Source organism: Choloepus didactylus, chromosome 3 (assembly GCF_015220235.1).
Source record: "Choloepus didactylus isolate mChoDid1 chromosome 3, mChoDid1.pri, whole genome shotgun sequence".
Lineage (NCBI taxonomy): Eukaryota > Metazoa > Chordata > Mammalia > Pilosa > Megalonychidae > Choloepus > Choloepus didactylus.
In genome coordinates, this window is record NC_051309.1 from 201259514 (window position 1) to 201284047 (window position 24534).

General features: G+C 36.4%; 1 protein-coding gene across 5 annotated transcripts in view; it reads left to right on the forward strand.

Annotated features, from left to right (window-relative positions):
• Positions 1-24534, forward strand: part of C3H4orf47 (chromosome 3 C4orf47 homolog) — a 49625-nt gene that overhangs the window by 407 nt on the left and 24684 nt on the right. For 3 of the 5 annotated variants that reach the window (XM_037831122.1, XM_037831121.1, XM_037831124.1), the window contains exons 2-5: positions 749-917; positions 2427-2646; positions 5457-5594; positions 5703-5778. In XM_037831122.1, the coding sequence (XP_037687050.1) occupies positions 818-917; positions 2427-2646; positions 5457-5594; positions 5703-5778 (534 nt within the window). In that variant the 5' untranslated portion in view covers positions 749-817. Of the gene's footprint in view, positions 1-748; positions 918-2426; positions 2647-5456; positions 5595-5702; positions 5779-24534 lie in introns of those variants that run through there. The other 2 variants (XM_037831123.1, XM_037831126.1) reach the window with 2 other exon arrangements.

Genomic DNA, 24534 nt, shown 5'->3' on the forward strand with positions numbered 1-24534 from the left:
GCCTCCAGGTCCTCGGGCCTCCGTTTCCGTTTCCCTAGTTGAAAATAGTCGTCATCACTTCAGCCAAGAGTATTCTGTCCTTCCTTGACCTCCCACAGCCCTTTATCCTTACCTTTAGAAAGGGACTTGCCATATGTGTTTTTTTATTTTGTTTTGTTCTTGTTTTTATCTTGCCTAAACCTTTGTCTGCTCCTCCTTCCACTTTATGAACTAATTTTGCCAGCGGTACATTTCTTATATTCATTTAAACTTGGAAAAAACTCAAGAACTGTAACATCCTGAAAAGCTAGGTTTGAATCAAGTAATTTTTGATATCAGGGATAATGCAATATGTTAAAATCATTTTATCTAAACTGTGAAAATGACTGTCTTTTGGATTTAGGATTTTGAAGTCTATCTTATTCTCAAAAGGATGTTTATAAAATACTTATACTACACTATACAGTAATAATTTTATCATTTCCAAGCATGAATGGCAATGCAACAGATCCTGCCACATATATTCCTTCGTAATTTTTAGGCACTTCACATGGAGGATTAGGGGAGGGTTCACGATGATAATTTTGAATCTTATTCTCCAGCCGCACAGAGAAGGTTCTTTTCCCACATACTGTAGTTTGCTACCAATGATTTATAGTGAATGTGAGAACTCTCAGACTAAAAGTAATTTTGACTGTAATTTAGTCATTACTTTTCCCCTGAACCACCACCCCCGCCCCCCACCCCCGTATTTTTTAATGTAAAGTAGGATTTCGCAATAAAAGAAGTAACCCTAAGGAAGCTTCTGAGGTTACAGAGACCAACAGGAGAAGCAACAATGCCTGCCGAAGGAGGAAAATCTGATATGGAGAGGATTGGCCTCTTCAGTGAGATGGAATATATTACTGTTGGTGATAAATATGTGTCGCCATTTAATCGTAAGTGCTTTTGGTTTTCTTAACAGCCTAATAATGGATATTTTCTATATGAGATTTTGGATTTAATATTTAAGTTAAATGGTATTTTTAATGGTCTATATTTTAAAGCATTAGTTCTGTGTTTGATTAAACTTGTGACATTTTTGTAGATTAGAGTTGAGAGAACCTAATTTTGTAAGAGCAGGAAGCTCATTTAATGAGCTGCCCTTTTGTATTGTCCTCATAAGTAGTTTTACTTCTTTCCGAAGATGCATTGCAGTTTTCTCCCAGAATATATTGTTTGTTTTAGCTTTTTTTGGTAGATGGGACACTCCATTATGCAAACTGCATTGATATTTGCATTCAAGAATACTATCCATTATCCCTTTCCCTGAAAAGGAAATGTGAAATCAATAGCCCAGGGAGTTTTAGAAAAGTCATAAATAATAATAATAATAATAAAAAAGGGGGGGGCTAAAGTAAAGAAGCATTTAAAATATCTGTTAAATTCTGGCTATCCAGTGTTTACTATGTAACAATAAAAAGAATACACTGATACGGAACTATTTCCAAGATATGCTGTTAAATTAAAATGCAAGGTGTAGAATAGTGTATATGGTATGCTAACATTTAAACTGAAAAAGGATGTATTTAGAAACATTCTCTGGAAAACAAAGTTAATATCATTGGTTGCCTAGGCAAAGTGGAATGGGTGGCTGAGTGTGAGGAAGACTTACTGTAAAAATGTTTATATTATTGGATTTGGAACCATGTGAATGTTTAAAAAAAAAATTAGTGATACAAATTCACATTTAAATAACCTGTTGAATTAAGGGTTGTTAGCACTTCAAAAAAGTCTTCACATTACTGAAGGGCTCCCCAAATTGAGCTCTCCTAGATCCAAATTATAAAGGAAATTTTAAATATTTATGAATATGCCTTTCTTTTCTTTTTTTAAAATTTATTGGTATACTAATATTTCATTGTATAAATTTACCAGCATTTATTTATCTTTTCTCCTACTGATGGACATTTGGGTCATTTCTTGTTTTTACTATTGTGAATGAAGCTGCTATGAACATTTTGGTTCATGTCTTTTAGAGAACATAGGCACTCATTTGGCTTAAATTATATATCTAGGAGAGGAATTGCTCCAATTTGAGTATGGAACACCCTTCCCTTCCACCAATGCATGCATACACACACCTTACACCTCTGAAATCTCACACAAAGAGTATTTTCTACGATATGGATGGGTTAGCATTGGCATAGAGGACCTTTAAGGTTTCTTCTAGCTGTAAAATTCAGAGCCTGTTCCCAGGACCTTAATCTAAAGGTTAAAATGTTTTAATGAAAACAGTGATCTTATTGTCAATATTGCTTTTAACACAGAGCTTTCAGTAAACATTTTGAAATAGTTCAAAACTCATAATTGGCCCAAGTCACATTTTGAAACTTGACAAGTTATTTTTCATGTCTTTTGATTACTAGAAAGCTCAAAAGTGTGATATTCCTAATTTATTTTTAAAGGACCCTTTAATGAGGCTGCGAGCAAAAATAGACAGATGCTACCTGGGGGATCCAAAGAAATGTCAAATCTCCAGCCAGGTTATTTTGATCCCCATTTTGTAAGGATTTTTGAAGGTGAAGGCTATGTAAATCTGAATCAAGTGAGGAGACGGCATATGATGGAAGAAGCCAAAAAAAATCTAAGCAAAGCCTTCCTCCCTAGTAGTGGAGATAGAAAGCCGTAAGTGTTAGAAGGAAAGTCTTAATTAGATTTCCTGTGCCTTTCTCTTCTCTTGCCTAAATTAAATGTTTGTTTTTTCATTGGACTGATTATGTAAGATTCATTTAAAAATATGATTCTTTGGACATTTTATCTTAGGTGGAGACAGATATATTGGTTAACTTAGGCTGACAGTATTTTAAGTAGATTCTCATCACATTAATTTTTGGATTATGTGTTTCACTGTTCTCTATTAATTTATGTAATAAAGATCAAATAAATAATGGAAATATATTTGTTCAAAAACCTTGTAAGAATCAGTTTGGGGGAAAAATTGCCTTGGCCATCATATCTGTATCATTTACTTTTTTTTCCCTGCTTTATTTAAAACTTTTAAAAAGTATACATAAAAAAGTATAGAATTAGGGGAAACTTTTTTAATGAAGTAAAGAATTTGTCAGAGAACATTATTTTTAAAATAAATGTGAAGATACATTCATGGGGCTTATCAATATTTTAGTGATGACAGTTGTCAATGTGAAGGTTGATTTTTCTTTATCTTTAAATCACTAATTTAACAAATATTTAACAAATAACAAGCTATTTTCTATATGTTATGTAGCTGAGTTTTATAATATGATGTTCATTCACACTCAGTAACTGACTTTGTCAATTAGATTTATTAAAGGAGGACTGGTTGAAGCCTGATTTTATGCTTATTTGCTGTATTTTCTTGAGATTAAACTGCAATTCAATAATTTAGTCTTCCTTTTAATTCTGACGGGCAATCTTCTCCATTAGTCAAAATTACTGTTTTTACTATGGAGGAATTTCTTCTATTCGGTTGTCATTCTTTTTGTACTTTTTCACACTTCAGATAGGTTTGAATTAAATTTTATTATTACTGTTTCTCATGATTCTTCATTTTCTCTTTCGATATAAAGTTAACCACGCATTTCATTTTCTTCTTGTCACTGCTTCATTTCTTTTTCATGTAATATCTGTATTTTGCCTTTTAAAAAATTTTTCATATTTTTCACCCTTTTGCCCCTACCAGTGATGGACCTTGGCCTCTTGTAGTAATTGGGAATTGTTGCCTTGATACTTTAGTTTATAATACACTTACATTCGTCAGCCAAGAAATATGACAGTTTTACAATTAGACTAGTTTTTAGTTTTTTAAACCTCACAGATGTGTGGAAAACATCTGTATATTAGTGGGATACAAAAATTGTTTCCAAAAAGAGTTGGTGGCATAAATAAGAAACCCTCATAAGGGTACTTATTCAACACCAAATTATGGAACCATAGGCAATTAGTATAAATGTAATAATTTTTAATGCTTACATTAAATCACATTCTAGTAAAATTATTCCACTGCATAATTGTCCTTTTCTTTGCAATATCATGGCTTTTTCCTTAGTGTAGTTTAGACTTTACAACATATGCTCATAAATAGCAATTATTGAAAATGAGTATGTTTTCCTGGTGAACCTTTGTTGACTAGAGGTAAAAAGAAATCAATGTTGATGTCTTCCAAGTTTCTGAAAAATTTAACTCAAACGTGTAAACAGTATCAAATTTTGATTATAAGTTTTCATATGTCTTATAAACCATTTTATGATGATTAAAACTTGTTTACTTCAATGACAACTTGGAAATTAGAGACTATGACTGTTACTAGTATTAGTTTCTCTTTTTTTTAAGAAAATTTTAAAGAAAACATTCATTAAAATAAAGTGCTGAAGTAAAATAAGCCAGCCTGGGAAGACTACATATTGTATGATTCCAACTGCATGATATTGCAGGAAAGTCAAAACTATAGAGACAGTGAAACTGTTGTGTACAGTACTGTAATGGTGGATATATGACAATATGCATTTGTCAAAACCCACAGAACTGTAAAACATAGATAGAACCCTAATGTAGACTATGCACATAAGTTAATACTAATATATCAATATTGGTTCATCAATTTTAAGAAATGTATCACACTAATGCAAGCTATTAACAATAGGGGAAACTGTGTTTGAGGAGACAGAGTATAGGGGAACTCTGACTTTCTACTCAATCTTTCTGTAAACCTAAAACTGCTCTAAGAAGGAAAACCTATTAATTAAAAACAAACAACAATAAAAACAAAAACAAATGCATAAAAAAGTATGGGATGATAAACAGCTTAATGATTACATAGATACTGTGGGCCCAGAAAATTTGATATTAAAATTGCAGAAAAGAAAGCATTTGTTTTTTTTTCCTACAGTAAAGTAATAAATGTAAACCCAAAAGAAGAAAATTATCGCTGAAATTCCAAGGGACTTACTTTGCCATCAGTAGTGGACACAATGTTTTTATGTTTTTTTTATTTTTTTTATTTTTTATTAGAGAAGTTGTAGGTTTACAAAAAAATCAAGCCTAAAATACAGAGTTCCCAAATACCACCCTATTATTAACACCTTGCATTAGTGTGGAGAATGTAGTTTCTAGTGAGTAGATGGTCAGAAGAAATTAGCCATTTATTAGCTAACTTGCCATAAGGTGCCTAGAAAGTCATCTAAAAACACAAACGGGTCTGTTCTTATAATTTACTGAGTAATGGAAACTCTTCTATCTTTCTAGAGAATTATGAAATTTTTTTTATATGGAACATTTTAAATAAGCATAAAAGATGAAAAAAATCTCTTATCTCAAAATTTGTTACTTCGAAAAACGGAAAATAAAGTTAGATTTAAAATAACAGAAATTGTTTTTCTCTTACTATAGTCAGACAAGTCAATTTCATTGCATATGTTTTGCTCTTTTTAACAACAACAAAAAACAATACATTTAAGCTGTGGATTAGGAAGCTACTATGGAACAATAGGTGGTCCAGTCCCATTCTTCAGTGCACAGTCCAAACCCAGAGAAAAATATCAGGCACCTGGAAAGAATTTATACACAAACCCAGGAAAGAAGGGAACTGGATATGGGTAAGATATTTTTAACACCGTCATATCATTTGCTTTGAACTTAAGAAAATACGATGAAATTAAAAGTTTATGACTCTGATGACACCATTACTATTTTTCCTTCCTTAGCTATGCAAATGTTACCATAGGTAAACAGCTTCCACACTCGGCTGATTTCTATGATGCACCAAAACTAAATTATAAGGTAAAATAATCCATTTTGAATTTTTTCCCCACCCTTTCTCCTATTTGGTTATCTTAGAGAATTTACTTGTCATCTAATTTTATTTTATTTTGTTCTATTTGTAATATTGAGGCAATGGCAGATGGATGTTTTGCATTGTGATACTATTTACCTTTTTGATATGAGATTTCAGCCTCTTTCTGTAGATCCTCTCAGCCTCTTGCAAGATGAGCTTTAGTTTTCTGCATCTGACTCACATTTCTCTAAACTAGCTGTGAGACTTCCATCAATTTGGCCTGATCAACAATGTTACTTTAAATAAACAAGTTATATCCTAACCCTTAGCCATATTCCCACCATACCCAAATATCTCGTTACTAAGAAAGTAGTGGTAGTAATTTTGGGCTGATCAAGAAGCCACTATGGTTGTCATCAAATGGGAGTGAAGTGGATGAATGGGGTGGAGGAGTGGAGGGGAGAGAATGGATGAATACCTACAGGAGAGAGAGTAAAAGGATAGGAGAAAACTGTTTACTTTATTAAATGGCAAACATAAAAACTAAAATATACTGGCATGTGCCTTGTACACTCACTTTATACAGTATTTAACTTACGATGAAACCTGTTCACTTATGTAGGGAATGCCTACATGCGAATGAAAGAGGAACCCTTATAAATCTTTAAAACAATATCAACATACTTTAAAGAAAGCTGGTAGTAATGAAAAGCCACATTAGTTTGGACTTCAAGCAACAGAAATTAAATGGCAATCACCTTATTAATTAATTTGTTTTTATTTTTTAGGCATGTAGGCTTCAACAATTTTGCTGTAGTGATTTTAAAAGGCAGTAGGACTGTGGGACAGAAGAACAGTGGTCAGTTTTGCAAATGGGCATGTCCAAATAGAGGAAAAATGTTTTATTATATTGGGTATGAAACCTTGGTTGTTTGAAAATAAGCAGCTCTATTTCTATGCATAGATTACAAAATTTATATAAAATTGTATGCAAACTACTTTTCATCTGGAATAATAATACATAATACATAAATGGATATCAATTTAATTTGATCTGTGGCTCAGTAATTTTTCTTTCATCCTAAATCTTATGGAAGTAGATACTTTTCTCTCTTTACATTAAAGCTCTGTTGTTCCTATTTTCTGAACTGATTAAACATAAGTAAGAAATGTCCCTGGATTTGCTAAAGATCATTCTGAAAATAATTATCAAACATGTATCTTGCCTTGCCTTTCTTGAATGTTTCTGATGAGAAATCTCCTGTCATACTTACCTTTTTCTTTCATACTTAATGTAAACTTTTTTCCTCTGGCTGCTTTTAATTTTTCTTTTTTACCCTCATTTGGGCAAGTTGTCTTGTCTCTTCTCTTCTTCAAGGACCCCAGTTACATGTGGATGAGTTCTATTGCAGTTGTCCTACAGTTTATTGATTCCTTTTTTTTAAATTTTATTTTGAAATAAATTCAAAGTTATAGGAACAGTTGCAAAAACAATACCAAACCCCATACACAGAACTCCTGCATACCCTGATCCCCTCTCCCCAAACCCCAGGTCCACCAACTTTAACATGCTGTCACACTGCTATTTCTTTCTCTCCTTCCACTCCCCTCCCTCCCTATCATCCATTACTAGTGCTCTGTCTTCTGAACAGATGAGAGCTAGCTGCACATATCCTTGAACAAACACTATAATCACATATACAATTCTCATGAACAGGAACATTCTTTTATGCAATCCCATTAAACGCAGCTAAGAAGTACAGGAGATTCAACATTGATACAAAGCTTACATTCTATATTTCCTTTTCCTTATGTCTCAGCTGTGTCCCTTTGAGCCTCTTGTCCTCCATCCTCAGATCCCATCCAGCGTCATCCTTGGCATTCAATTGTCATCTATTTAGACTTTTTTTTTTTTCTCAATTGTGGAACATATATACAGCCTAAATCTTCCCGTTTCCACCCCCTCCCTAGCATTCCATTAGTGGGATATAATCACATTTAGAATGTTGTAATGCTATCCCTCCTTCCCACCTTCCATTACTAGAATTTCCCCTTCACCTCAAACAGCAACCCTATACTCATTCTTAAACTCCCCATTGCCCCTTCCCCCATTTCTTTTAACCCATACTGTACTTTTTCATCTCTATGGTCATATTCTCCTGATAATTTCTTTGTGTTTACTGTGGGGCTTAAAAATTAAACTCTTAAATCCATAACAATCTTGTTTTTCTTTGATACCAACTTAACTTCAACTAAGACACATGAACTATGTTTTATACTCCCTCCATTCCCCCCACCTTTATATAGGTCTTGTCAAAAATTACATATTTTACATTGAGTTCAAAACCACTGATTTGTCATTAGAGTTTGTGTATTTTATATCATGTAAGAAGTAAATAGTGGAGTTACAATTCAAAAATTATTTACTTCTAGTTGCATTCCATTGTGGTCAGAGTATGTGCTTTGAATATATTCAATTTTTTTTTTTTTTTTTTTTTTTTAATTTATCAAGGCTTGTTTTATGTCCCAGCATATAGTCCATTCTGGAGAAAGATCCGTGATCACTAGAGAAAAATGAGTGTCCTGGTGATTTGGGATGTAAGGTTCTATATATGTCTGTTAAAATTCTCTGTATCTCTTTCTCCTTTCTTTGTTTCTCTGTTGGTAGGGCTCCTTTAGTATCTGAAGTAGGGCAGGTCTTTTATTGGCAAAATCTCTCAGCATTTGTTTGTGAAAAATTTAAGCTCTCCCCCAAATTTGAAGGAGAGTTTTGCTGGATAAAGTATTCTTGTTTGGAAATTTTTCTCTAAGAATTTTAAATACGTCATGCTACTGCCTTCTTGCCTCCATGGTGGCCACTGAGTAGTCACAACTTAGTCTTATGTTGTTTCCTTTGTACGTGGTGAATTGCTTTTCTCTTGCTGCTTTCAGAACTTGCTCTTTCTCTTCAGTATTTGAGAGTCTGATCAGAATATGTCTCGGAGTGGGTTTATTTGGATTTATTCTATTCAGAGTTCGCTGGGCATTTATGCTTTGTGTATTTATATTGTGTAGAAGGTTTGGGAAGTTTTCCCCAACAATTTCTTTGAATACTCTTTCTAGACCTTTACACTTCTCTTCCCCTTCTGAGACACCAATGAGTTTTAAATTTGGACGTTTTATTTTATCTATCATGTCCCTGAGATCCATTTCGATTTTTTCAATTTTTTTCTCCATTCTTTCTTTTGTTCTTTCATTTTCTGTTCTGTGGACTTCTAGGACACTGAATCGTTGTTCAGCTTCCTCTAATCTTGTATTATGAGTATCCAGATTCTTTTTAATTTGGCCAACAGTTTCTTTTATTTCCATAAGTTTTTCTATTTTTTTATTTACTCTTGCAATTTCTTCTTTATGCTCTTCTAGGGTCTTCTTTATGTCCCTTATATCCTGTGCCATGGTCTTCTTCATGTCGTTTATATCCAGTGCCATGTTTTCGTTCCTCAATTGTAGTTCTTTGATTAAGTGTACCAAGTACTGTGTCTCTTCTGATATTTTGATTTGGGTATTTGGGATTGGGTTCTCCATATTGTCTGGTTTTATCATATGCATTGAGATTTTCTGTTGTTTTTGGCCTCTTGGCATTTGCTTTGCTTGATAGGGTTCTTTCAAGTTGTAAAAAAATACCAATCTAATTTTTCAGAAATACAAGTTGGTGGCGTACGCTTTCTCTAACTAACCAGCAGATGGCGTCTGCAAGTCACCTATACCCCTCAAGTCAGTTCTCCTCAACTTTGTCTTTGTGGTGTGTGGGGAAATGATTCTTGTGGGATTCAGTTGTTGAACGCAGTTTGGGTGTGTTGTTGGAGCTGTCCACCTTGAATGTGGGGTGTGTGTCTGGGGGGTTAGGGAGGCAGGGCAGCTTTAATATTCAAACCCCCTAGGTGTTCCTGGAGATTCAAGGCTGCTGCAAGAGTCTAAGCCTTCATTTCAGTTTTGCCCCAGATTTTCCCTGTCGCTGACCCACAAACCACCAGCATTGATGTAGCATCCCTGGGTTTTCCGAGCAGGCCCCCCTTCTCAGCTGTGATCTTCCAGGACCTCTGCTGAGGGAAGGCTGTGCTACGTCACAAGTGTGCGCCATCCCTCAAGGGAAGCCCCAGGCCGCCAGGCCATGCAAGCGTGCTCTCAGCCTGGTGCAAAGATGGCTGAATGGGGCATCTCAACTCCCCCCCTCCTTTTCACACAATTCCTCCTTCCCAGCTCGAGGACAACTGGCACGGCTCTGGGCTGTGGGCACAGCCCCAGGCAGCAGTGTCTCTAGCCCGCCGGGAAGCCAGCTGCAAGCAGCAGGGTTTCTTTCTCCTTTTGGCTCTCCCCTCCGCTCCCCTGGCCCTGAGGGAATCTGCAGCGGGCTATCCTCCATGCCAAACACCGAGAGGTTGGCTCAGCCCGCTCCTGCCATGCTTCACTGCTTGGTTCCCACCATCACAACTGTAACCACTCCTGGGTTTTTCCCTTTTTTTTTCTTTTAAAGAACCAGTCCGTCTCCAAACGCCAACTCCCGGCTTCCCCACACTACAGCATGGCTGCGGGTCTTTCAGCCAGCTTACTCACTCGTTTCAGAATGCAGACTCCCGGTTTCACCAAGTGCATGGTCCCTGTGGTTCTAGCAGACCTTGTCCAACTGGTGCATCACTGAAACCGGTATTCTGGGTTACCTTCTGGTTTTTATCTAGTATTTTTCACAGAGGCGTTCTTTTGCCCTGTCTCACCTAACCGCCATCTTAGGTTCCAGTTTATTGATTCTTTTAGTTCACTTTTAAAAATTTTATTTGTTCCTTCTCTATATGTTGTTTTGGGTGGTTTTATTGCTGTCTCTTCAAGTCATTGATCTATTCTGAAATGTCCAATCTGCTGTTAATGTCATCTAGTGCGTTTTTTAATATGTTTTTTATTGAGATTGTTCGCATACCGTACAGCTATCCAAAGATCCATAGTCTACAATCGGTTGCCCACGATACCATCATACAGCTGTGCATCCATCAACACAATTGATCTTGTTTTCAATTTTTAGAACAATTTCATTACTCCAGAAAAGAAATAAAGACAGAAAAAGGAAACTCAAATCCTCCCATACCCCTAACCAGCCCCCTCCATTATTGATTCACAGTCTTGGTATAGTACCTTTGTAACTGTTGATGAAAGAATGTTAAAAAACTACTAACTATAGTGTATAGTTTACAATAGGTATATATTTTTTTCTTATATGCCCCTGTATTATTAACTTGTAGTTATAGTGTCATACATTTGTTCTAGATCGTGAGAGAGATTTCTAATATTTGTACAGATAATCACGGACATTGTCCACCACAAGATTCACTGTTTTATACATTCCCATCTTTTAACCTCCAACTTTCCTTTTGGTGACATACATGACTCTGAGCTTACCCTTTCCACCACCTTCACACACCATTCAGAACTGTTAGTTATTCTCACAGTATGCTACCATCACCCCTGTCCATTTCCAAATATTTAAGTTCACCCTAGTTGAACATTCTGCTCATAATAAGCAAGCGCTCCCCATTCTTTAGCCTCATTCTGTATCCTGGTGACTTACATTTCATGTCTATGAGTTTACATATTATAATTAGTTCATATCAGTGAGACCCTGCCATATTTGCCTTTATGTGTCTGTCTTATTTCACTCAATATAGTGCCCTCAAGTTTTCTTTATCAATCCCTTTATTTTAAGATGGTTTTGTTCACACACCATACATTCCGTCCTAAGTAAACAATCGTTGGTTCCCTGTATAGTCAGGTAGTTATGTATTCAGCACCATTGCCACTATCTATGTAAGGATATCTCCATTTCTTCCACAAAAGAGGAGGAAGAATCAAAGAAGGCAGAGAGACAAAAGAAAAAGAAAAGAGAGAAAAAAAAGCAACAACAACAAAAAGAAATGACAGCTGGAAAGCAACAAAAGAAAGATAGCATTAACCTTAAGTAGAATAAAGAGTCAGACAAAATCACCAATGCCAGGAGTCCCATATCCTTCCCCTATTCCCCACCCCCATATACACTTAGCTTTGGTATATTGCCTTTGTTATATTAAAGGAAGCGTAAGACACTGTTTCTGTAAATTATAGTCTCTAGTTTGCATTGATTTTATTTTCCTCCCAATCTCACCCTATTTTTAACACCTTGCAATATTGACATTCATGTGTTCTACCTCATGTAAAAACCTATTACAATCATTGAGTACCCTAGGTTTCCCTGAGTTACTCAGTCCTAGTATTTATCCTTCGTCTTTTGTTCTGGTGTCCCACGTGGTCCCAACCTTCCTTTTTCAACCATATTCACAGTCATCTTTGTTCAGTGTACTTACATTGCTGTACTACTATCTCCCAAAATTGTTTTCAAACCTCTCACACCTTCACACCTGTCTTTTCCTTTCTGTCTGCAGTGCTTCCTTTAGTGTTTCCTGTAGAGTAGGTGTCTTGTTCACAAACTCTGTCATTGTCTGTTTGTCTGAGAATATTTTAAGCTCTCCCTCATATTTGAAGGACAGTTTTGCTGGATATAGGATTCTTGGTTTGTGGTTTTTCTCTTTCAGTATCTTAAATATATCACCCCACTTCCTTCTTGCTCCATGGTTTCTATCGAGAAATCCGCACATAGTCTTATCAAGCTTCCTTTGTATGTGATGGATCGCTTTTCTCTTGCTGCTTTCAGGATGCTTTCTTTATCTTTGACATTTGATAATCTGGTTATTAAGTGTCTTGGCATGGGCCTATTCTGTTTGGGGTATGCTGTGCTTCTTATATTTGTAATTTTATGTCTTTCATAAGAGATGGAAAATTTTCATTGATTATTTCCTCTATTATTGCTTCTGCCCCCTTTCCTCTCTCTTCTCCTTCTGGGACACCAAAGACACGTACATTCCTGATTTTCATTTTGTCCTTAAGTTCCTGGAGATGTTGCTCATATTTTTCTATTCTTTTCTCTATCTGTTCTTCCATGTGTAGGCTTTCAGGTGACTTGTTCTCCAGTTCCTGAGTGTTTTCTTCTGCCTCTTGAGATCTGCTGTTGTATATTTCCATTGTGTCTTTCATCTCTTGTGTAGTGCCTTTCATTTCCATGTATTCTGCCAGTTGGTTTTTCGAACTTTCAATTTCTACCTTATGTATGCCCAGTGTTTTCATTATACAGTTCATCTCTTTTGCCATATCTTCTCTAAACTTTTTGAATTAACTTAGTATTAGTTATTTCAATTCCTGTATCTCAGCTGAAGTGTAAGTTTGTTCCTTTGACTGGGCCAAACTTTGTTTTTCTTAGTATGGGTTGTAGTTTTCTGTTGTCTAGGCATGGTTTCCTTGGTTACCCCAATCAGGTTTTCCCAGACCAAAATAGTCTCCAGTTTCAGAAGGAAGAACTATTCAGTATTCGGTTTCCTTGAGGGTGTGTCTTAGAAAATTGGTACACTCTGTGAGGCCTCAGGTCACTGTGCTTTTTCTGCCTAGTAGGTTGCACCTGTCAGCTTCTAGCTCCTAATGGTGTAAGGAGGTGTGGTCCATGGCTTTTTCCCTCAGATTCTGGGATCTGGTTCTGAATGGAAGGTGGGTAGTAGAGCTGGGCCCCACCCCTTTCCTCTTAGGTAAGATAGACCCACTAGGGAGAGGTCATTAGCATTTCAGTGGTCTCTCTCTGTGCTTTCTCCACCCTTGTCTGGGTCAGAGCACTGGGAACTGAAAATGGCTGAGGCTTTCTCACTGAGCCGAGACAGGGACAGAAAGCCCCCTTCAAGGCCAGTCCACAGCCACCTTCTGGCTCTCCAAGGTCGGTCTTCACCCAAAGCCTCTGTCTGCTCTCTGGCTCCACGAGGCTCTGCAGCTCAGGCTGTGGGGGGGAGGGGGCTCCCAGCTTGGATCTGCAGTTTTTACTTACAGATTTTATGCTGCGATCTTGGGCATTCCTCCCAATTCAGGTTGGTGTATGATGAGTGGACAGTCATGTTTGTCCCCCAACAGTAATTCCAGATTATTTACTAGTTGTTCCTGGTTGTTTGTTAGTTATTCCAGGGGGATTAACTAGCTTCCACTCCTTTCTATGCCACCATCTTAGATGCAGATTGTAGTGTATTTTTAATCTCACGCATTGAAGTTCATCTATCCAGAAATTCAATTTGGGTATTTTTATGTTGGATATGTCTGTACTTAAAATTTATGAGCATATAGAATACAGTTGTAACCAATGTTTTAATGTCTTTGTTCACTAATTCTAATATCTGTGTCAGTTCTTGGTTGACTTCAAATGATTGATTTCTCTCCCAATCATGAGTCATATTTTCCTACTTCTTTGCATTACTGATTTTATTTATTTATTTATTTATTTATTCATTCATTTATTTATTATTTCTTTAGAGTAGTTGTAGGTTTACAGCAAAATCCTACAGAAAATACAGGATTTTGATATACCTCCCACCTTCCACATCCTGACGGTTTTCCCTATTATTAACAGTTCATATTATTGTGGTACTTTGTTAATATTGATGGAACATTATTGCATAAAGTTATGATAATTACACTATTAACTATAGTGCATAGGTTATATTAGGGTTCACTGTGTTGTATATTCCTTTGGGTTTTAAAAAAATTTTATTCTAGTAACATGTAATACCCTAAAATTTCCCCTTTAAACACATTCCAATATGTAATTTAGTGCTGTTAATTATGGTCACAATGTTTGCTACCATCACTATCATCCACAACCAAAATTTTCCATCACTCCAAAAAGAAATTCTATAAAATGTAAGCGTTTGCTTTCCATTCCGCATCCCAACCTAGCCCCTGGTAACCTATATTCTGGTTTCTGACTATGAATTTGTTGCTTATTCTAATAATTTCAAATCACTGAGATCAGAAAATATTTGTCCTTTTGTATCTGCTTACTTCATTCAATGTGCATTCTTTTTTATGACTCAATAATATGCCATTGTATTTATGTACTACATTTTGTATATCCATTCCTTGGTTGATGATCACTTGGGTTGCTTCCATCTTTTCTGAATAGTGTTGCTATGAACGTTGGTGTGCAAATATCTGTCCTGCTTTCAGTTCTTTTGGGTATATACATAGAGGTGGAATTGCTGGGTCATATGGTAATTCTAAACTTAATGTTCTGAAGAACTGCCAAGTTATCTTCCACAGCTGCTGCACCATTTTACATTCTTATAAAAAATGAACAAGCACCCCTATTTGTTCACATCCTGTCCAACATTTGTTATTTTCCATTTTTTTTTTTTAAAAGCAGCAGTTCTAGTGGGTGTAAAATGGTAGCTCAGTGTGGTTTTGATTTACATTTCCCTAATGGCTAATGACATTGAGCCATTAATTATTTTGCCCATTTTTTATTGTTTTTTTTTTTTTGTCTTTTTATCGTTGTGTAGTAGGTTTTCTTTATATATTCTGATTCTTTATATATTTGGTTTTTAAACCAGTATCAGATATGTAGTTACCAAATATTTTATCCCTTTCTGATTTTTTTAATTAAAAATTTTTATTAATAACTTTTTTGTTAGAGAAGTTGTAGGTTTACAGAAATATCATGTATACATATATAAAATAGAGTTCCCATGCACCCTATTCTTAATACCTTCCATTCATGAGATACATTTGTTAAAATTCATGAAACAATGTTTTTATAATTGTACTATTAACTGTGGTCTGTTATTTACAATAGGGTTCATTGTGTTGTACACTCTTTTTTTTTTCTTTTACTTTTTATTCTAGTAACATTAAATTACTAGAATTTTAGGGGACCTAAAATTTCTACTTTTAACCACATTCACATATGTAATTCAATGCTGTTAATTACATTCATAATGTGCTACCATCACTACCATCCATTACCAAAATTTTACAATCAATACAAATAGAAATTCTGTATAACTTAAGCATTCACTCACCATTCCCTATCCCCAGCCCAGCCCCTGGTAACCTATATTCTAGATTCTGACTCTATGACTTTGCTTATTCTAATTATTTCATAGCAGTGAGATCATATAATATTTGTCCTTCTGTATCTGGCTTATTTCACTTAACATGATGTCTTCAGGGTTCATCCCTGTTGTCACATGAATCAACTTCATTCCGTTTTAATGCTGAATAATACCACATTTTGTTTATCCATTCATCAGTTGATGGGCACTCAGGTTGCTTCCATCTTTTGCCAATTGTGAATAATGCTGCTGTGAACATTGGTGTGCAAATATCCATTCAAGGCCCTGCTTTCAGTTCTTCTGGGCAAATACCTAGTAGTGGGGTTGCCAGGTCATATGGTAATTCTTTACTTAGCATTCTGAGGAACCACAAAACTGTCTTCCACTGTGGCTGCACCATTTTACATTTCCACCAGTAATAAATGAATGTTCCTATTTCTCCACATTCTATCCAACACTTGTAATTTTCTGTTTTTTAATAGTAGTCATTTAATGGGTGTGAAATGATACCTCATTGTGATTTTGATTTACACTTCCCTCCTAATAGATAATGATGTTGAGCATCTTTTCATCTGCTTTTTAGCCATTTGTATATCCTCTTTGCAGAAATGCCTATTCAGGTGTTTTGCCCAATTTTATTTGGGTTGTCTCTTTATTGCTGAGTTGCAGAATTTCTTTATATATTCTGGATATTAAACCCTTATCAGATATTTGATTTCCAGATATTTACTGCCATTGAGAAGGTTGTCTTTTCACTTTTGTGATAAAGTCCTGTGATGCACAAAAGTTTTTAATTTTAATGAGGTCCTATTTATTTTTTTCTCTTGTTGCTTGTGCATTTGGTGTAAAAGCTAAGAAACCATTGCCTAACACAAGATCCTGAAGATGCTTTCTTCTATTTTATTCTAGGATTTTTATAGTCCTGTTGCTTATATTTAGGTCTTTGATCCATTCTGAGTTGATTTTTGTATGTGGTGTGAGATAGGGATCCTCCTTCTTTTCTTTTGCATATGAACATCCAGTTTTCCTAGCACCGTTTGTTGAAGAGACTATTCTTTTCTCCCATTTGATTAGACTTGGCATCCTTGTGAAAAATCAGTTAGCTGTAGATGTGAGGGTTTATTTCTGAACTCTCAGTTTGATTCTAGTGGTCTATGTATCTGTCCTTGTGCCAGAACCATGCTTAAATACTGTGGTTTTGTAATAAGTTTTTTAAGATTGGGTAGTGTGAGTCTTAAGCATTGTTCTTCTTTTTTCAAGATAGCTTTTGCTATTTGGGGCCCCTTACCCTTCCATATAATTTTTTTTTATTAGAGAAGTTGTAGGTTTACAGAAGAGTCATGCATAAAATACAGAGGTCCCATATTCTACAGTATTATTGACACATTGCATTAGTGTGATAAATCCTTCCACATAAATTTGATGATGGATTTTTCCATTTCTGCAGAGAATGCTGTTGGAATTTTAATTGGGATTGCATTGAATTTGTAAATTGCTTTGGGTAGAATTTACATCTTAATGTTTAGTTTTCTAATCCATGAACATGGAATGTCCTTCCATTTATTACTGATTTCTTTCAGCAATGTTTTGTAGTTTTCCATTTATAATTCCTTTCCATTGTTGGTTAAATTTATTCTTAGATATTTGATTCTTCAGTTGCTATTAAAAATGCATATTTTCCCTTGATTTCCTCCTCATATTGTTCTTTATGAGTATTAAGAAACACTATGATTTTTTGTGTTGATCTTGTACTCCATTACTTTTGAATTTGTTTATTAGCTCTGGTAGCAATGTTGTGCATTTTTCAGGATTTTCTATATATAGGATCATGTCGTCTTCAAATAGGGAACATTTTACATCTGCCTTTCCAATTGTTATGCCTTTAATTTCTTTTTCTTACCTAATTGTTCTAGCTAGATCTCCCAGTGCAATGTTGAATAACAGTGGGCATCCTTGTCTTGTTCCTGATCTTAGAGGGAAAGCTTTCAGTCTTTCACCATTAAGTAGATGTTAGCAGTGGGTTTTTCATATATGCCACTTACAATGTTGAGATAGCTTCTTTCTATTCCTCATTTTCTGAGTGTTTTTTATTAAGAAGGGGTGTTGGATTTTGTCATATGCCTTTTTTGCCTCAATTGACGTGATCATGTGATTTGTTTTCCTTTGTTCTATTAATATGAGGTATTACATGGATTAATTTTCTTATATTGAATCACCCTTGCATACCTGGGATAATCCCACCTGATAATGGTGCATAATTATTTTAATGTGCTGTTTGATACAGTTTGCTAATATTCTGTTGAGGATTTTTGCATCTATATTCATAAAGGATATTGATCTGCATTTTTCTTTTCTTGAGGTTTCTTTATCTGGCTTTAGTATTATGGTGATATTGGGCTTGTTGAATGTGTTAGGGTGTCTTCCCTCCTCTTTAATTTTTTGGAAGACTTTGAGCGGGATTAGTGTTAATTCTTCTTGCATTATTTGATAAAACTCACCAGGGAAACCATCTGGTTCTAGCATTTTTTTGAGGGGGAGGTTTTTCATTACTGATTCGATCTCTTCACTTGTTATTGGTCTATTGATATCTTATATTTTTGCTTGATTCAGGGAAGGTAGTTTGTACGTTTCTAGGAATTTGTCCATTTTATGTAGGTTATCTAATTTGTTGGTGTACCGTTTTTTATGGTATCCTCTTATAGTCCTTTTTATTTCTGTGGATTAGTAGTAATGTCTCCCTTTTCATTTCTGATTTGAGTTATTTTTGTCTTGTTTCTTTTTTCTTTGTCAGTCTAGCTAAAGGTTTGTCAATTTATTGATCTTTTCAAGAATCATCTTTTGGTTTCATTGATTCTTTTGCTTTTTTATTCTCCATTTCATTTATCTCCACTCTCATCCCTGATATTTCCTTCCTTGTGCTCCCTTTAAAGTGTAGTTTGCTCTTCTGTTCTCTAGATCTCCAGTTGTGCAGTTAGGTCTGATTTGAGAGCTTTCTTTTTAAATGTAAATGTTTAAAGCAATAAAATTCCCCTCTCAGCAATTTGGTGCATCCCCGAATTTTGGGATGTTGTGTTTTCCTTTCTACTTGCCTCAGGATATTTCCTAGTTTCCATTGTGATAACTTCTTTGCCACTTTGGCTGTTCAAGTGTGTGTTGTTTAATTTTCATGTATTTGTGAATTTTCCATTTTTCCCTTTGATATTTATTTCTGGTTTTGTTCCATTGTGGCAAGACAAGAGACATTGCATGATTTCCATATTTTCAATTTATTGAAATTTGTTTTGTTATGTATTATATGATCTATCTTGGAGAATGATCCATGTGCATTTGAGAAGTATGTGCATTGTGTTATTGCATGAAGGGTTTTGTATATGTCTGTTTGGTCTAATTGTTTTAAAGTCTCATACAGGTCCTCTATTTTCTTATTGTATTCTGTCTAGATGTTCTACACAGTATTGAAAATGGGGTGTTGTTGTCTCCTACTATTAATATAGAACTGTCTGTTTATCCCTTCCAGTCTTTCAATATTTGCTTCATATATTTTGGGGTTCTGCTGCTAGGTGCATATATATTTATAATGGTTACATGTTCTGTTGAATTGACCCTTTTATCAGTTTATCATGCCTTTTTTAGCCCCTCATAATGGTTTTTGCCTTAAAGTCTATTTTATTGGATATTTGTACACCTACCCCAGCTGCCTTTTAGTTACTATGAGCATGGTATATTTTATTCTGTCCTTTCACTTTCAGTCTCTTTGTGTCTTTGAATTTATGGTGTGTCTCTTGTAGATCACATATAGTTGGGTCATGCTTTTATATCCATTCTGCCAGTCTCTCCATTTTGACTGAATAGTTTAACCCATTTATATTTAAAGTAACCACTGACAGTGCAGGATTTTCTTCTGCTATTTTGCTATTTGTTCTTTGTATTCCTATACCTTTTTGTCCCTGAATTCTTCCATTAATGCCTACTTTCATATTTATTTGATTTTTTGTAATGTACCATTTTGAGTCCCTTATTTTTTTTCTGTACATATTTTTCATATATTATTTCTGTGGTTACCATGAAGCTTAAATTGAACATGCTTGTTTTGATACCAACTTAACTTCAATAGCGTATGCTTTTCCTGTACCCTTCTCTTCCCCCACTTTTTTGTTGTTCTTTTTAAAAATATCTTAATTCATTCTATGTCCAAGTTGCCATTTATTTTTTTTTATTTTATTTTGAAATAAATTCAAAGTTATAGGAACAGTTGCAAAAACAATACTAACCCCATACAAAGAATTCCATCCTACCCTGACCCCCCTCCCCCGATAGCTCAATCCACCAACCTTAACATGCTGTAACATCGCTATTTCTTTCCCTCCCTATCTATCATCCATCATCTATTGCTCTGTCTTCTGAACCTATGAGAGCTAGCTGCACACATCCTTGAACATACACTGTAATTCACGTATACACTTCCCATGAATGAGAACATTCTTTTATGCAATCCCATTAAGCGCAGCTAAGTACAAGAGGTTCAACAATGATACAAAGCTTACATTCTGTATTTCCTTTACCTTATGTCTCAGCTGTGTCCCTTTGAGCCACCTGTCCTCTATCTTCCAATTCCATCCAAGTTCATCCTTGGCATTCAATCATCTATTTAGACTGTCTTTTTTTTTTTTTTCAGTTGTGGGAACATATATACAGCCTAAATCTTCCCATTCCACCCCCTCCCTAGCCTTCCATTAGTGGGATTAATCACGTTTAGAATGTTGTAATGCTCTTTCCCACCATCCATTACTAGAAATTTCCCTTCACCTCAAACAGCAACTCCACCCTCATTTCTTAAGTCCCCATTGCCCCTTCCCCCATTTCTCTTAACCTGAACTCTACATTTCATCTCTATGGTTATGTTCTCTGATAGTTTCTTTGTGTTTGCTGTGGGGATTAAAATTAACCTCTTAAATCCATATCAATCTTGTTTTTCTTTGATACCACCTCCACTTCAGTAGGACACATAAACTATGTTCCTATATTCTTCCATTCCCCTACCTTTATATAGTTTTCTAAAATTACATATTTTACATTGAGTCCAAAACCACTGATTTGTCATTAGGGTTTGTGTAATTTATATCATGTAGGAAGTAAATAGTGGAGTTACGGTTCAAAAATTATTGACTTCTATTTGTATTCCATTGTGGTTGGAGAATGTGCTTTGAGTATATTCAAATTTTTTTTTTTTTTTAATTTCTTGAGGCTTGTTTTATGTCCCAGCTTATGGTCCCTTCTGGAGAAAGATCCGTGATCACTAGAGAAAAAATGCGTGCTCTGTTGCTTTGGGATGTAAGGTACTATATATTTCTGTTAAAATTCTCTATATCTCTTTCTTCTTTCTGTTGTTTCTCTGTTGGTAGGGCTCCCTTTAGAATCTGAAGTAGGGCAGGTCTTTTATTGGCAAAGTCTCTCAGGATTTGTTTGTCTGTGAAAAATTTAAGCTCTCCCTCGAAATTTGAAGGAGAATTTTGCTGGATAAAGTGTTCTTGGTTGGAAATTTTTCTCTCTCAGAATTTTATGTATGTCATGCCACTGCCTTCTCGCCTCCATAGTGGCCACTGAGTAGTTACAACTTAGTCTTATGTTGCTTCCTTTGTATGTGGTGAATTGCTTTTCTCTTGCTGCTTTCAGAACTTGCTCCTTCTCTTCAGTATTTGAGAGTCTGATCAGAATGTGTCTCGGAGTGGGTTTATTTGGATTTATTCTATTTGGAGTTCGCTGGGCATTTATGCTTTGTGTATTTATATTGTGTAGAAGGTTGGGGAAGTTTTCCCCAACAATTTCTTTGAATACTCTTTCTAGACCTTTACCCTTCTCTTCCCCTTCTGGGACACCAATGAGTCTTAAGTTTGGAAGTTTTATTTTATCTATCGTGTCCCTGAGATCCATTTCAATTTTTTCGATTTTTTTCTCCATTCTTTCTTTTGTTCTTTCATTTTCTGTTCTGTGGACTTCTAGGACACGGAGATGTTGTTCAGCTTCCTCTAGTCTTGTATTGTGAATATCCAGGGTCTTTTTAATTTGGCCAACAGTTTCTTTTATTTCCATAAGATCTTCTATTTTTTTATTTACTCTTGAAATGTCTTCTTTACGCTCTTCTAGGGTCTTCTTTATGTAGCTTATATCCTGGGCCATGGTCTTCTTGATGTCCTTTAAATCCTTTGCCATGTTTTCGTTCCTTGATTGTATTTCTTTGATTAATTCTGCGAGGAACTTTGTTTCTTCTTATAACTTGATTTGTGTGTTTGGAGTTGGATTCTCCATATCGTCTGGTTTTATCATATGCATTGAGATTTTCTGTTGTTTTTGGCCTCTTGGCATTTGCTCTGCTTGACAGGGTTCTTTTAATTTGTAAAAAAAAACCTATCTAATTTTTCAGAAACACTGTTGGTGACATATACGTTCTCTAACTAACCAGCAGATGGCATCTGTGAGTCACCTATAGCTCTCAAGTCAGTTCTCCACCTTGTCCCCGCAGTGATTGGGGAAATGATTCTTGTGGGGTCCAGCCGTAGAACTCAGCCTGGGTGTATTGCTGGAGCTGTCTGCCCTGAATGCGGGGCACTCGTACGGGTGGTCAGGGAGGAAGGACAGCCTCAATATTCTAATCCCCCCGGTTCCCGGAGATTCAAGGCTGCCACAAGAGTCCAAGCCTTCATTTCATTTCAGTCCCAGCCCCTCTCTCTTGCTGTCCCACAAACCACCGGACTTGGCATAGTGTCCCTGGGATTTCCGAGCGGTTCCCCCCGTCCAGCTGCGCTCCTCCAGGACCTCTGCTGAGGGAATGCCGTGCTACGTCATCAGTGCGCGCCGTCCCTCAAGGGAAGCCCTGGGCTGCCGGGCCAAGCCGGCTCGCTTTCAGTCTTATGCAAAAATGGCCGAACGGGGCGTCTCCACGCCCCACTCTTTGCACAGTTCCTCCTTCCCAGCTCTGGGACAACTGGTGGGGCTCTGGGCTGTGGGTACGGCCCCAGGCAGGAGTTTATCCAGCTCTGCCAGGAGCGAGCTGCTAGCCGCAGGGATTCTTTCAGCTTCTGGCTCTCCGCTCCATTCCCCCGGCCCCCAGGATATCTGCAGCGGGCTGTCTTCCAAGCCAGACACCGAGGGGCCGGGCCAGCCCCCTCTTGCTGTGTTTTGCTGCTTGTTTCCCATGATCGCACCTGCAGCCGCTCCTGGGTTCCCCCCCCTTTTTTTTAATTAAAAGATCCCGTTGGTCTCCAGATGCCAAACCCTGGCTTCCCCGGATCGCCACGCAGCTGCGGGACTTCCAGCCAGCTTACTCACTCGTTTCAGAATGCAGACTCCCAGTTTCACCAAGTATACAGCCCCTGGGAACTAGCAGAGCTCGTCCAGCTGGCACATCACTGTAACTGGTATTCTGGGTCACTCTCTGGTCCTTATCTAGTGTTTTCCACGGAGGTGTTTCTTAGGCCTGTCTCACCTAGCTGCCATCTTGGTTTCTCCCGCCATTTCCTTTTATGCATTTGCATTTGAGAACCTGTGAGAAGTAAACAGTGGAGTTACATACCAAGAAATACAATAATACTGCCATTTATAACTACCCACATTATTACCTGCAGTAGACTCTTTATTTCTTTATGCCATTTTAGTTCTCGATCTAGTGCCCTTTCCTTTCAGTCTGAATAGTTCCCTTTAGCATTTCTTATAGAGCAGATCACATGGTGTTGATCATCTTCAGCTTTCGTTTAGTTGGGAATGTCTTAATCTCTCCCTCAATTTTGAAAGACAGGCTTGCCAGATACAAAATTCTGGGTTGGGTATTTGTTTTCTTTCAGCACTTTAAGTTTTTCAACCCATTGCCTTCTTGTCTCCATAGTTTCTCATGAGAAATCAGCACTGTGTTCTAGGGAGGGGTAGGGAAAGGTCCAGAAATTTTGCCAGGAACTTCTTCTACCATTTTTAAAGCTTCATTTTCATGGTTTAGCACTCCCTCAGTTACTGCAATCCTTTAACTGTTTTCTGGAGTATTGAGGAATATGGCGCTGCCAGTCTTTACTAGGTGGTCAAAGATTCTTTGTGGGAATGGCACCCTGGAGCATCTTATGCCACCATCTTTGTCAGCCTCTATACTGATAATTTTTGATTAGGTGTCAGGTATTGTTAATTTTATCTTGTTAGGTGCTGTATATTTTTGTATTGTTATATTCTTGGGCTTTGTTCTGGTATGCAGTTTAATTCCTTGGAGACAGTCTGATCTTTTCAGGTCTTACTTTTAAGATTTGTTAGCTGGGATGGGAACAATGCTCAATCTAGGGCTAGTTATTTTCCAATACTGATAAAGACCTATCTGTGTACTCCACACAATGTCCTATGAATCATGAAGTTTTCTAGCACTGCTGATGGCAACCAGTACTATTCCCAACACTGTGTGAGAGCTGGGCACTGTTACCTCTAATCCTTTCAGGTGGTTATTTCTTGTCTTGGAGTCATCCCTCCCCTCCCCCCCCCCCCACACATGCTGATCAGTACTTAACAGAGTACTTTGGGGAAGGGGATGTTAAAACAAATGCAATATTCTTCCAGTAAAAAGTGACCATACTGTCTCTGGTGATCCTGAAAATGTGGTCTTCTCATAGCCTGCATCAGAATCACCTGGAATGACTTTAAAATTGCAGAGTAATGGGCCATACAGTAGACTAAAAGAATTCGATATCTCTGAGGGTAGAGCTTGGTATATTGTAATTTAAATAAACTATCAAGTGATTCCCATAAAAACTAAAA